Source organism: Protopterus annectens, chromosome 10.part0 (genome assembly GCF_019279795.1).
Source record: "Protopterus annectens isolate FY-2018-M chromosome 10.part0, PAN1.0, whole genome shotgun sequence".
In the NCBI taxonomy this organism is placed as follows: domain Eukaryota; kingdom Metazoa; phylum Chordata; order Ceratodontiformes; family Protopteridae; genus Protopterus; species Protopterus annectens.
Window position 1 is genome coordinate 621,396,739 of NC_056744.1, and position 13,796 is coordinate 621,410,534.

General features: G+C 40.3%; 1 protein-coding gene across 1 annotated transcript in view; it reads left to right on the plus strand.

The window, feature by feature from the left end:
• Window positions 1-1,676: 1,676 nt before the first annotated feature.
• MAGOH (mago homolog, exon junction complex subunit) overlaps window positions 1,677-13,796 on the plus strand; it is a 150,265-nt gene continuing 138,145 nt past the window's right edge. Inside the window, exon 1 of the mRNA XM_044085445.1 lies at window positions 1,677-1,878. Within this exon, the coding sequence (XP_043941380.1) occupies window positions 1,791-1,878 (88 nt within the window). The 5' untranslated portion in view covers window positions 1,677-1,790. The remainder of the gene's footprint in view (window positions 1,879-13,796) is intronic.

Below are 13,796 nucleotides of genomic sequence, written 5' to 3' on the forward strand. Positions count from 1 at the left end.
TGTTGGTATACTTTTTATATTTCTTTATTCATTCAGAATAAAACATCCAAGGATACTCTGTCCATTAAGTGATTATAACTGGTGGATACAGATACTCACACAAAAATGCAAAGGCACAGATACTCAGGTGACCCACCACATACCCAGTCACAGAAATGTATCCAACAATTTGTTTGTTATTGACCCAGTACTTCTCAGATGTTTCATTCTCATTCACTGAAGGAAGAAATACATACATTGTACCAACAGTGAAGTCACTGCTGTCAGACACATACAGTCCAAAGCATTACATCTTTATTGCCCCTCCTCACACACAGACATACGATGTCTTCGGCTATCCTTTGCTTTGTTAAATGTCCTTCATTTTTTTCTCATATTGCTGTCTGTTCTGCAGACATTTTTCACATAGTGAGGACTGCAGTCCCTGAGTAATCATTAACAGCTAGAGTTTTAGATGCCGTAAAATGCATGCTAAGGCAAAATGTGTTATTTTATCAAAGTACATAAAAATATTTAAAATCTGTCTGATTTGAGAACTTTGTCTCCAGATTTTTTTTCTTCATTCCTGATTCTTGAGCCAAGACATTGTCAGATGCTGATGTGCACACTATACCTCTTAAGTGTCCATATTTTTGCCTCATATGTTTGGTCTTTTCCTCATAAATCTATGTTTTCTGGTAAACTACTGAAGGCCAAGTCTCTAAATACATACATTTGAGTTTCAAATGTTATATCCTTCAGAAAATCTATGCTAACATGAATCCTGTTATTCTAGCACCTTCCTATGTTTATAAGAGCAATATTTAAAATTGGTTCTCTGTTTGGCCCTTTGTCCACACATTAATTAAGGCTATATCCAGATTTTTCACACACACACACATTCACCCTTGTCATACCTCTTAACTGCCCAGAAGTTTGCAGAATGCCCACATTTTTGCCTCATATTTTTGGCCTGCTCCTCATAAAATATGTAGTTTTCTGGCAAATCACAGATGAATGAAAGAATAAAATAATGACAGAAATTTGAGTTTCCCATCATATCCTTCAGAACATGTACAGTAACACAAAACCTGTTATTCTAGCAATTTATAGGAGCAATAACTAAAAAATGTCCCAATTTTTGTGGCTTTACCACCACCACATTACGTTTGGCTATTGGCTTTGTGCAGATTTCTTACTCTAGGAAGTTGTGAGGTATGTGTTTAGAGAGGGAAAAAATAAAACAGAAGCAAACAGTACCAAAGTAAATAACTGCAATACCAGCAGTTAAAAGGATAGATGACAATGTATTAATTTAAAGTGTTATGATGAATTTCTAGTTCTTTAACAGCACACGCATCTGCTCCTAGTGCATGTATGGGAGCTGGGAAGGGTAATCTAAAGTACCTTGTCGTCCGTTCTGCGCAGTTTGGGGCCACCCAGATTACCCTAGGAAGTAAACCTCAGCGCTTTTTTTAAAATAAAAGTTACTACTCGTGTGCCACCGTGACTTTATATTTCCAATCAGGGCAGATCCCTGGACTTTCTATTTTTAACAGTGGGAAATTCTATATATTTGTTGACTGTCTTAATTCCCATTACAGAGACGAAATTTATTAGAATTTTCACCAATCTCTCCAGGTAACCACGCCCACTGAATTTGGCAGTCACTCCCCCAGTATAACTCAAAACCTAGTCGCGTTTAGTTTTTCCACCTACTAAGAATGGGGAACGTCATCAAAGAGCGCGGCAAATTATTGTGGTGATAGCTGGTTAAGCTTCTCGTTGTTGAAGTGTAGGTGGAAACAAGAATGTCGAGTGATTTTTATCTCCGTTATTACGTTGGCCATAAGGGAAAGTTTGGTCATGAATTTTTGGAGTTTGAGTTTAGGCCTGATGGTGAGTAATCATGCCATGCATCTTTGACCATTGATTTGTTTTGTTCCTTTCTATTAAGACTGGAGGCCTGCAGTGAACAAGTATGGCTAAAGCAGACTGGAAGGCTTGTTTTCTTGCATTAATAAACGTGTACTGCAAGCACTTGTTTATTGTAAGATCCAAGAATACCAAGATCCATGCAACTAGCTCCCAAATATAATTCTAAAAGGACAACACTTAAGCGTGTATAGCAGATAAAAGCATGTTCTAGTGACTATAAAGAAAAAAAATCCTAAACTGTATTTACATTAGTTGTAATTTATTATATGAAGACAAACTTGTAATTGATTTTTCGCTTTGCTAAACTTTTCTAATTGATTTTAGTTTTATTAAACTTCTGTTTTAGGCTGACGTCAGTTGGCTTGATGTCCATGTTTTAATTACTAATCTGAGATTGAAAGTTTGAGCTTCAGAATTTAGTAGTTTTTATATGCATTGTAGAACTAAATATTCTATTTTAATATAACAGGACTGTTTTGGTAAAGCACAAAGTCAGGCACACTCCCTTTCTCCCTTATGTACATTCATTTCAGACACTGGAAACAATTCTCTTTAGCATACTAAAACATCCCAATAATGTCTGTTAAAGTTGTTTTTTTTTTTTTTTAATGTGTACTACTTGCTGCATTATAATTTAATGGTCCATTTTAGGCATCGGCTACTACCTCTCATTCCAGTAGAGTTTTCTGCACAGATTGTCCCACAATTCTCTATTTGCTGATTTTAAGGTGGAGTTTGTTTAGTAGCAGTTGGGCAACAGATAACAGAAGAAAAAAGTATTTTATTTATTTGACATTTGTTTAGTGGGGAGGTTCGACTGGGCTTGGTTGTCTGTTTTCAGCGGAAGCCCAGGGAGAGCATTTCCACATAGAGGGATCTAGTATGACGCAATTCAATGTTGCGAGCCAACATTGATGAATACATTCAGTGATGGTTGTAAATATTGCAAGTTAACAAGAAAGACACCTGTGTTACAACAGCTAATATATGTTAGAGTATTCACTGTAGACCAACAGGAGAAAAGTGTGTTTGGCTAGTCAGCATATCATTCAATATTGAATGGATACAATTAAAACTGTAACTACATGTAACAAATTTACAGGAGCAAAAAACTTGTAGTACAACAGCTAACATACAATTATTTATGTTGGTCTCATATTACTCAGTTTTAGCCCAGAAGGAAAAATGTATTGGACTAAGCTAGTCAGCACATAAATCAGTAGTTAGAACAGCAATGGGAATGCAGCAGAAACATACAGATTGCAATATTTAATTAGTATTAAGAGAGGTTGTGGTCCAGATATTTAGGGCTACTTTAGGGCTACAGAAAAGAAAAAAAGGAAGAGCAGGAAGGAAAGATTTGCAGAAGATGAAAAAAACGAAAGTTTGCAGACATTCAAAGTGATATGCATAGACAGTGCAGATTTTACGCAGGCCTGAATTACAGATGTAAGTAGGTATTTATGTATGCAGGGAATGTATGTCATTCTAGGGAACAAACACTTGTTATGGTATGGACAACGAGGCGTTTTGGTGGAATTGTTAAAGTAACATGGTACTTGATATTTAGGGAAGGCTGTTCTAGCCTATTGACTGTGACTGTTATAAGACAGTTTACTGCGAATGTTGTGAAACTAGTGGAATGAGAAGCATGAGATCTCAGATTAGCATACACTGGGAAAAGTGTGGAATTTCGGCTCATTTTATGAATGAAGAGCAAGTAGCAGTGGCCAAATTGTAACTTTGTATACATCATTATAAAGCAGTGGAGAGGGCCACTACACAAATTCTTAATACATCTGTGGGCCACCTCAAAACATAGTAAGTCATTACGAGTTTATCAGTAGGTTCAGGTGACTGCCATTTTTACTTAAGACAGCAACTTTGCGTTTAATAACTTTATTCTGGCTAGCAGCCAGGACTTATTACAATCTCTTGCAGAAAGTTACTACTATTTACAGACTATAGGTTATAAACAATAAAGAATAGTTAATTCCATGGCTAAGATTAGAGGTGTGTGCAACTGCATTCAATTAGGCGAGTGCTGGAAAGTTTGCATGACTGGAGTAAGGCATAGCATTTTTTCACTTTTAATTTTTGGTTACTGTCTGGGAGCCAGGTGGCATTGTGTCGCAGGCTGCATGTTGTGCACCACTGTTATAAAATATCATGCAGTTCTGTGTGACTGAGACATCTTTTTCTAGGGGTGATGCTTTCTTTTGTGTGTGACTCTGCCATGAGTTTTCAGATTTCTGTTAAGCGCAACCTAACATGTTGGTATTTTTGCTGAACTGCCAATAGTAAGCATGGAGTATTCACTGAGGTAAAGTCTGAGTTCCTCAAGTAGTAGTTGGGTACTTTTTTGGTAATGGTGAGTAGATGGCATTTCATACTTTTATGAGCCTTCCTACATTAACTATGCATCTGTAGTAGTATCAAGCCCATAAGGGGTAGCTAAATGTGTGTGGTAGTGGTGGGGGTCCACAGTTGAAGGGCAGCCATCCCATTAACCTCCTCCAAGAACCTGCCCCCCTTGTATGTAACTAACCACCAGTGGTGGGCTCAGAATAATCATGCTCCAAGAACCTGCCCCCCTTGTATGTAACTAACCACCAGTGGTGGGCTCAGAATAATCATGCTCCAATATTATATTAAAAAAACCTTCAAGATGCCAAAATGCTGTTTCTAAACTTAACTGTGAACTCTGGTCCCTGACTGAATCAACCAAAGTCAGATTTATCTTATTTATTTATTTTATGAAGTAAAATAGCGACCCAGATACTGATTAGAAAGATGATCCCTAAACCTTCTTTGTTAGAAACCTCAGAAACAATGCCCAGCACTTGCGGAGCTAATAAGACGCGGGCAGTCTATTAGTGGGCTAATTTAGCTCAACTTTACTCCCCTCCTAAATTAAAAGCAAATCCTCAAGGCAATATCCAGTGTCAAAAACACATTGTCTATGGGGCTGGGTAACATAATGGGCTGCTGATGGTCAGCCTAATTGTTAGACCCCCTACATAGGTTATTCAGTGTCAGCCTTCAAATATGCTTTGTGCCTGATGAATGGAGGACCGCAACAGTCATCCTCTTGCACAAAGATGGGGCATCAGCAGGCCCTGGTAATTATAGACCCATAATGCTGACCAGCTTTATCTGTAAAGCTGTGAAAAGGTCAACCTTTTACTGCAAGAAGTGTGGATAAAGCCTAAAATAATGGTGGGACAAAGGCCCAAAATAGAGGCAGGTTTTAAATATTTAGATTAGAAACATAGGAAATTGTTAGAATAGCTGTATTTGTGTTAGCATGCATTTTCTGAATGATGTGAAGTTTGGAACTCAAGTATATGTAATTATTTAGTTACTTAAATCCTCAGTGATTTGCAGAAGGCCACAAATTTTATGAGGAATCAGGACAGTAAAATTCCATGGCATTAATAAATACAGTAGAGTTGATTTTATCTGAAATGATTGGGACCTAGGGTAGTTCAGATAATCAAACATACATTGAACTGGATAAAAAAACTTCTGAAATCTTGTATTTTCTGCACGCACGGAATACACGTTTCAACCATTTAGCAAATATTATTTGCACACGAGCGGGCTACAAGCTCAAAAAACACGCACAAGTGAATGTGTATAACATTTACCTATTCAGACTGTGTACGATTTTTCCTATCAAACTTTGGAAGGCATAGTTTGGATAATTGATGTTTCGGATAATCATTCGGGTAATCCACTCTCTATAATAATGAACATGGGTAACCTACAGACTCAACCCAAGACAATTCAGAATTGTCAGGTGAAAATCCTGCCTGCTTAACTTGGTAAACTATGTTGACTGTTACTGAAGCAGTGGATTAGGGCAAGTCAGTATACACCTTTATAATCTGGACTTTTCAGAGGTTTTTAATTTCATCCCACACTTGGATATTGTAGTTCTACATGAATGTAAATCCCTCCTTATGTAACTCTTTGATTAATAAATTGGCTTGCAAACAGAACCCAAGAAATTAGCGTGGGAGTTTCTCGCTGCACCCCAGCGTTCAGTCCTTGGGCCACGCTTCATTAGAATGTACTTCTCAGAGGTCAAAACAAATGTTAAGGGTTTATGGCTAACCAGGTTTATAGACTAGTGTGATTTGGTGCCTTCATAAACTTACCATAGAGCATATGTGGAAAATGTTTTGATCACCATATATCAACTATTGTCAGGAAGTCCCTTTTCATCCTGCACTGTATACATTTGGTACAGGGATGTAATCGTTCCACTCTACTGTGCTCTCATTAGGCCAGTTATTGAGTGCAGTGCCCTCTTCATTATGTACCTGGCATTAGGCATAACCGTGAAGACAGCAGTGCTTTCATTAAAAAAAAAAAATCAAGGGCCTAAACAAAAACTATGCAGATCATTTCAACGCCTTGTTTCTCTTCTCTGTGTCATGCAGTCTGCTAAGAGGTGATCTCTGCCTTTTGTGTAAAGCTTCAGCAGACTATATCCTTTCTGACCTATTACATGTTTTCAGTAGCACCCACTCAGGAGATCTCAATGTTTCTTGCAACGTGTATGTAATGTATAGGACATCCTGGGGGGATATTTATGCATCTTGGAGTGGGCAGCTCTGTGGAACAGGCTTCAACTCTACAGGCATAACATTGCTAGAATCTCCTTGTGCTCTGAGTGCTTCTCAAACCATCTGGAAATATAGTGCTGATAGGTATATTTTTTGGCACCTTTTAACTTTTCAGAATTCTGTACTGGCTTTATTTTTGCTTGACTGAAATATTTATATATTTGCTGACATTGTTTTATGTTTTCTGATCTGTTCTGAAACTGGTTTTCTCCCTCCCCCACCCTAATCCTGTGGTGGTGTTACAACATTAGGTCGTTCTACCTAATAGAGAGAGAAAACATTAAAAAAACAACTTTGCTAGAATCTCCTTGTGTTCTGACTGAGTGTGCTTCTCAGCTAAGTATATTTTTTGGCACTTTAACTGTTCAGAGTCGAATAAAACAACAATGGAGTTCAGTTCAGAATACATTTTGAATAAATTGCATTTATTTAAACTGCATTTGCTTTTAATACTGCTGCACACTCAAGTGTGCTAGCGTGCACTGCACTTGAGTTGTTTTTACTGCTGTTTTAGCTGCTTTTCTGTTGGAATTTTTTTAAGCTTGTTTCCTGCCTTTCCTGTAACTAGTCTAGTCCAGATACAGATTTGCTAGAATGTTTTAAGCTTCTGAGTGGTGCCAAAGTCTGCTCTTCAATTTTTCCCTTAGATCTGCTAGTTCTCTCCTCTCCTGCACTTTTACTAGCTTATATTAGTCAAGCACTTGACCAGACTTCTGTAGCAATTATTGTAGCACGCAAAAGTGCTACCAGCACTAAATGTTCTGCAAAGAAACAACTCTGGTTTCATCAATTTTCAAGAAGTGGATTAAATTATAGTTGTTCAGTTATAGACCAATTCGCCTAACATCAGTTCTCTTTATATGTTTTGAACTTGCATTATTAAGGTTACTTTTTGATACTAATAGTCAGCAGAGTGATACAGGCAACAGAGAGACCCAAGAGATTCTTTTCCAGTATTTTTTTTTTTTGCTCCGACTGCCTTTTCCCACCTAAAAAGCGAATTTCTAACTGATCTGTGCTTTAAAAAGTTTAAATTGCATTTGCCTTCTGCTTTTTACAGTTTTTGCACTTGTTTTATATCAATTTAAGTCATTTTTGTATTGTATAACTGTTGTAGGCTACACACCAAAGTGTGCTAGCCTGTTTATAGCATTTACAGTGTTTTCTGTGTGTTTTTCTGCTGTTTCCTGAAAAACAAAAATTCTCTTTTGCCTTTGCTGAACTAGATTAGTCCAGATTTCAGGTTTTGCTGAATTCCGGACTGTGGTATAGTTTCCTGTGTTGCCTATATCCTTACTTGGATAGGAGGAAACTTCTCTGTTCACCAGTGAGAGTGGGGAGCTTTGAGCTTCTCTGTTCACCAGTGAGAGTGGGGAGATTTGAGCAGCCTATCTGTCCCTGGAGGAGTGGTCTCAGCCCTGAAACTAGTAGCTTATTGGTTGCTCTGGGTCAATTCCTATCTCTTTCAGTTTCCCTGCTGTAGAACCTGCATTTGTGCGGTTTTGCACGATTTTGCGCATAGCGACGCTTAAACTGGTTTAAAGTATTCCGGCTCCACAAAGTCATAGGTTCATAGGTTCATACTAGGCTATCTGCCCGAGGGCATTTATAAGCCTAGCCCGTAGTTTTGTGGCTTACGCCACCCCTTTAGTTTGGAGAAACTATGCCCATTATTTAGCTGTGCCTCTGTCCGACGTGTGACACTGAGGTAACCCCTGGGGTGTATCTGCGATCTCCCATCCATTGGTCAAGATTCCTCTTGAACAAGGCCAGCGAGGTGCTGTGCCTCACATAAACCGGGATTTTGTTCCACAGCATAGGGAGTCTTTGGGTGCTCTTCACTTTTTCCCTTAGAACTGTTCTAAATCTCAAAATAAGCACTCTATGTTCATTCTAAAGCCTTGCAGTTGCTCGTATAAGTAATCTTATAAGTAAGCACTAATAAACTAAAGCACTACACCCTGGTACTTTTTGATCAGTCAAAAAGTAGTTCCTTATACTATTCTGGCATGTCCAAAAGTCAGTTTCAGGTTTACTCTCCAGTCCAGCTGGTGAATCTGGGAATCTTGAAGCAATGTTACAACTGCCTTATGTACACAGACCACCCTCTCCTCCTAACAAGCTCAAATATATGTGAGAGATGCAACTATATAGCCAAACTGGAGGCTGAGCTCTCTCAACCCAATACTGGCGCAGTCAGTCAGGAGGAGAAGGTAACCACACACACCACAAACCCAGTCTCGCATAGACCTATCGCAACAGAAAACCAAACACATAAACCCACAAAAACTTACTCGGAGCCTCTAAATAAAAATCTTCCCAAGCAGCAGAGACCTGCAAAGCCGACATCCAAGCAACCGCGACCCCACAACAATACCCACGTATCTCGCAGTTCACAAAGTCAGTGTGCCACAGTCACAGCCCTTGAGGCTAAACACACCTAATACACTTGTAATAGGTGACTCTGTTATCAGACACACTGACGTCCCACTCACCAGGCTGAACAAGAAGGTCACTGTAAGCTTCCTGTCGGATGCCAGGATCCGCCACATAACACAAGCACTCAGGTCACTCCAAAGCAAGTACAAATATGACTCCGTCATTGTCCATGCTGGTGTGAATGACCTGAGACGTACCTCCCTGGACTACATGAAAAGAAACGTAGAGGAGCTCTCTGATCATGTAGCCTAGGCCGGTATGACCCTGACCTTGAGTAGCATCTTACCCTCACCAAGAATGATGCCACAGTATAAAGACAAAATGATCAATTTGAACAATTGGCTCAAGTATTGGTGTCATTCAAAGGGGATCCAGTGTCTGTCAGCCTGGGATGACATTATCGACAAGCCACGTTGCTTCGCTAGGGATGGCTTGCACCTGTCACCCCTGGGCTTTCGAATACTGGCTAAGGCTCTTGCCACCCCATAGTGCCTTTTTAGGCAAGGCTCAAAAGACAAACCCACCTCCATAGACAACACAAAGAAAAAGAAACTAAGGGTAATGCTGCTCAACGCCAGAAGTCTAAACCTCAAGATGCACGCATTCGAGGCTCTCCTCAGTATGGAGAATATCTATATCTGTGCAGTAACAGAAACCTGGTTCAAGGCTCCCGAGAGCATCCCAGCACTACCAGGTTATACCTCATACCATGCTTTTCAGCCCCAAAACTCGGACCGAACCACAAAAGGAGGGGGAGTATCCATATTCATCAAAGATACCCACACCTCCAGGTTATTGGCACTGCATGAAGCATCAGAGACCATCCATGTGCAACTAACAGTGGGCGAAACTGCTTTTCAGTTTGTAGACTGCTACAGACCACCCTCCCAAACTCAGGAACCCTACTCTGCTTTCCTGAGAACACTGGAGAATATGAAAGTCTCTCCGAACACCATTATATTGGGTGACTTCAACTACCCAAACATAGACTAGGAGCACTACTCGAGCCCCAACACCCTCGCCCAACAGTTCCTAGAATTTATAAACTCAAAATGCTATGGAACAACTGGTCACCACTTCCACAAGAGGGGAAAACATATTGGACCTGATCATCATCAACACTGGGACTCTATCTTCCATACCAGAGGTATACCCCTCATTGGTAAGATCTGAACATCCATATCCCGTCCCCACCCCTAACCAAGGAAACCACTGTGAAGAACTTCTCAAAAGCAAACTTCACACTTCTCAAAACCGAGGTGTAATCCTTCAAAGCCCCCGGGCCAGTGGAAAATACGGCCCAAACCGCAGAATCCTTTACAAACGCTTTCTATGGACACCTACAGGAATGCATGGATTGTGCTATCCCAAATAAAACCAAGACTGATTCCTCCAAAGGTAGGAGACCTGTCTGGTGGACCCCAGCTATAAATAAGCTATACAACAGAAGGAGGAAGCTACTACATGATAGAGCAAAAGCCAAAAAAGGGAAGGCATCTCTGATCAGTACTAGCAAGAAACTACGATTCCTCATAAAATCATCCAAGGCCAGCTTCGAAAGAAAAATTGCACAATATGCTAAAGATAGTCCCAAGGCCTTCTTTAGTTATGTCAGGAACCTGGGTGACAACTCCCAGATATGCTCTGAGTTGGTTCAAAATGACAAAAAATACACTGAACCCACAGACATTGCCAACAATCCTGGCAGACAGGTTCAGTGCAAATGTCCCCCCCCCCCCCCCCAAAAGAGCAAATGTCTATCCCAACAGAGTGTAGCCTCCCTGACATCACAGATGCACAGGTGAGAGCTGCCCTCTCCAAAGCAAAAAAACACAGCATCAATGGAACCGGACGGTGTCCCGGGCTGCGTCTTACACGAACTCCAAGAAGAACTGAACCCTCACATAAAGTCACTGTTCAGTCTCAGCCTTACTACAGGATATGTACCCAAGGAATGGCGTGCAGCAACAGTGGTCCCATTCCACAAAGGTGGTGCCACAACGGACCCCGGAAACTATCGCCCTATAAGCCTGACTAGCCTGGTCTGCAAAGCTGTGGAGCGTATCCTCATGAAACTCATAAACAAAGACATTGGGAACCTCCAAACACTGGATCCTACCCAATTTGACTTTAAGGGCAGATCTTGCCTCTTGACCCTGGTCGACTTCTTTGAAACAAGTCACCAAGGCCATAGATGAAGGGAAAGTAGTCCACACAGCCTACCTGGACCTCGCAAAAGCCTTCGACACAATACCCCACTCGGGCTTCATAAGTAAGCTCACCAGCTTAAATATCAACCCCTATGTCACAAGATGGATTGCAAACTGGCTCAGGGATAGAAACCACATGGTCAGAATTGCAGGTGCCATGTCAGACACTAAACCAGTTACAAGTGGCGTCCCACGAGGCTCAGTCCTGGGACCTCTCTTGTTCAGTATATATTTCTCTGAGGTACAGGCTAACATGGGAGGGCTATGGCTGACTAAGTTTGCAGATGACTGCAAACTGGATGCCATAATCGACTCGCCGACTGACACAAGCATCCTCTAAAAGGGTCTCCGAGACGGATAACTGGTGCCACAGCCGTGGCCTAAATCTAAATGCCAAAAAGTGCATAGTCATCCCCTTTGGGAAAAACAAAATGCCCACAAATGACCACATATGTGGTAATCCATTAAGTACGGAAGAAGTAATTGGGGATTTGGGGACCAAGTAGATTGCAATCTCTCCTTTGACAATCACGTTGCCAAAGTGGTTAGAAAGACCTTCTATATAGCCCACCTTATCACAAAAGGGTTCACATCTAGATCGAGAGGTCATTGTGCCCCTCTACTCATCAGGCCCATAATTGAATACAATGCCCCATTTGGGATGTACCTTACCCGACACCTGCAGCAACTGGAAAGACCCCAAAAGTACCTCACCAAGAGGATCAAGGGACTCGAACAGATACCCTACGCAGTTAGGCTAAAGAAACTCCAGCTCTACTCAGTTGCTTACTGCCTACTCGGAGGCGATCTGTGCCTGACATATAAAGCCATGTCCAACCCAGAATTAATGGACATGCTCCACCTCAGGAGATCCAAATCCCTTAGAGCTATGCACTCCAGGGACTTAAACCTCAGCACAGAAATAAATAGGACATGCTGGAGGGACAGATTCATATCCCAGAGGCTCCCTCACTCTGGAACAAAATCCCAATCTGTGTTAGGCAGAGTCCCTCAATGACCCTCTTCAAGAGAAATCTTGACGAGTGGATGGGAGATCGTAGGTTTACCCCTGGGATCTCTTCTGTGTCCCTACTAGACAGAGGCACAGTAAACTAATCTCAAAAGGGCTATCTTCTGTGACCTACTATACAGAGGCACAGTCAGGTAATCTATAAAAGGGTGGCGAAAGCCAAACACACTCTGGCTAGGCTTATAAATGCCCTAGGGCAGATGGCCTAGTATCAACCTATCAACAGTTTTGACTCATTTCAGCATGGGTTTTAGTGGAAAAATCTACATTTAACAAGTCTAGTGGAGTTCTATGATCAACTCTGGCATTAGCAAATCCATTCATTATCTATTGGAGTAATTTTCATTAAATTAGCAAAGGCTTTTGACACTTTCTCTTTACTCCATAATAATATATAAGCTTGAGTGTAATCCACTTTTGGTTAATTGGATTATTTTGTCCGTACCGCGTTTCCATAAAAGGTCAACCTTCAGCTTATCTCCTTATTTAGGGTTCTGTGTTGGATCTCTTTCTATCCAATGTAGTTCTGTCCACTAGCCCCATTAATCACTACCTGCAAGCAAAACATGCAAATTATTGTAAAATGGGATTTATCTTGTATTGTGGGGGAAAATCGTTTTTATATAAATTTCCTAACTCACTTTTCTAAATGGGGTAAGGAAGTAAACTTTAACTTTAAGTGTGACCAGTAATATTTAAATGTTAGATTATACGCAGCTACTGGGTACAAGATTTTGATATTTTTCATTTGTCACATTCTCTTGGTAAGCAAGTGGCAAGTTCTCTCCTTAATATGTTTTTGAGGAGAATTTAGTCTGGTACACTTATTCATCCTGTTTGGGAATGTAATATATTCTCTTCATACAATAGGAGTCAACTTAAATTTAATTGAATCCTTTCAGTGGGAATTTACTAAAAGGATTCCCTCAGTAAAACGCCTTATTTGTAAGGAAATATGTTGAGTATTAAAACTTATATTATCTTCATTGTATCTACACAACAGGTAAGGATGTTACTGCATATAGAATTTTCCATGGTCAGATGTTGCAGGTAGTTTGAAAAGGAATTATAATTAAGGTACATGTATATGATATTAATTTTGTCATCTTAAAAAGTAGAACATCTTTGAAACCTAATTGTATTGTTTAGGCGAGTCCCAGATTAAGGAATCTTATTCCTACTGAAGGTTATCTGCAGATTTAAAGAAATTTTAAATTTACCTCCCATCAAGTAGTCAAAGTTAATGTGTTCAACCCTGGGTTTAATGAAGCAGTGTTCATAGACTACCTTTGGGTCTGAACACCGGGTAAATCCCATATGTTTCCTCCAGGCTTCTGCCTCCTGCTCATTCCATCTTACTCTTTTTTTTGGAATAAAAACTGTTCTAGAAGTTAGCTTCCTTGTGATAACTGTATGACTGTAATTGGATTACTGGCCCACAGGGCATTTTACTAGAGTTTACAAGGTGTTCATTCTTTATGTTCGAGTTGTCTCATCCTTGTCCAGTCCTATTTGAGTAGAATTAAACCTTCATGCATAAACTGGAGTTTTGTTTAACCAGTGTTC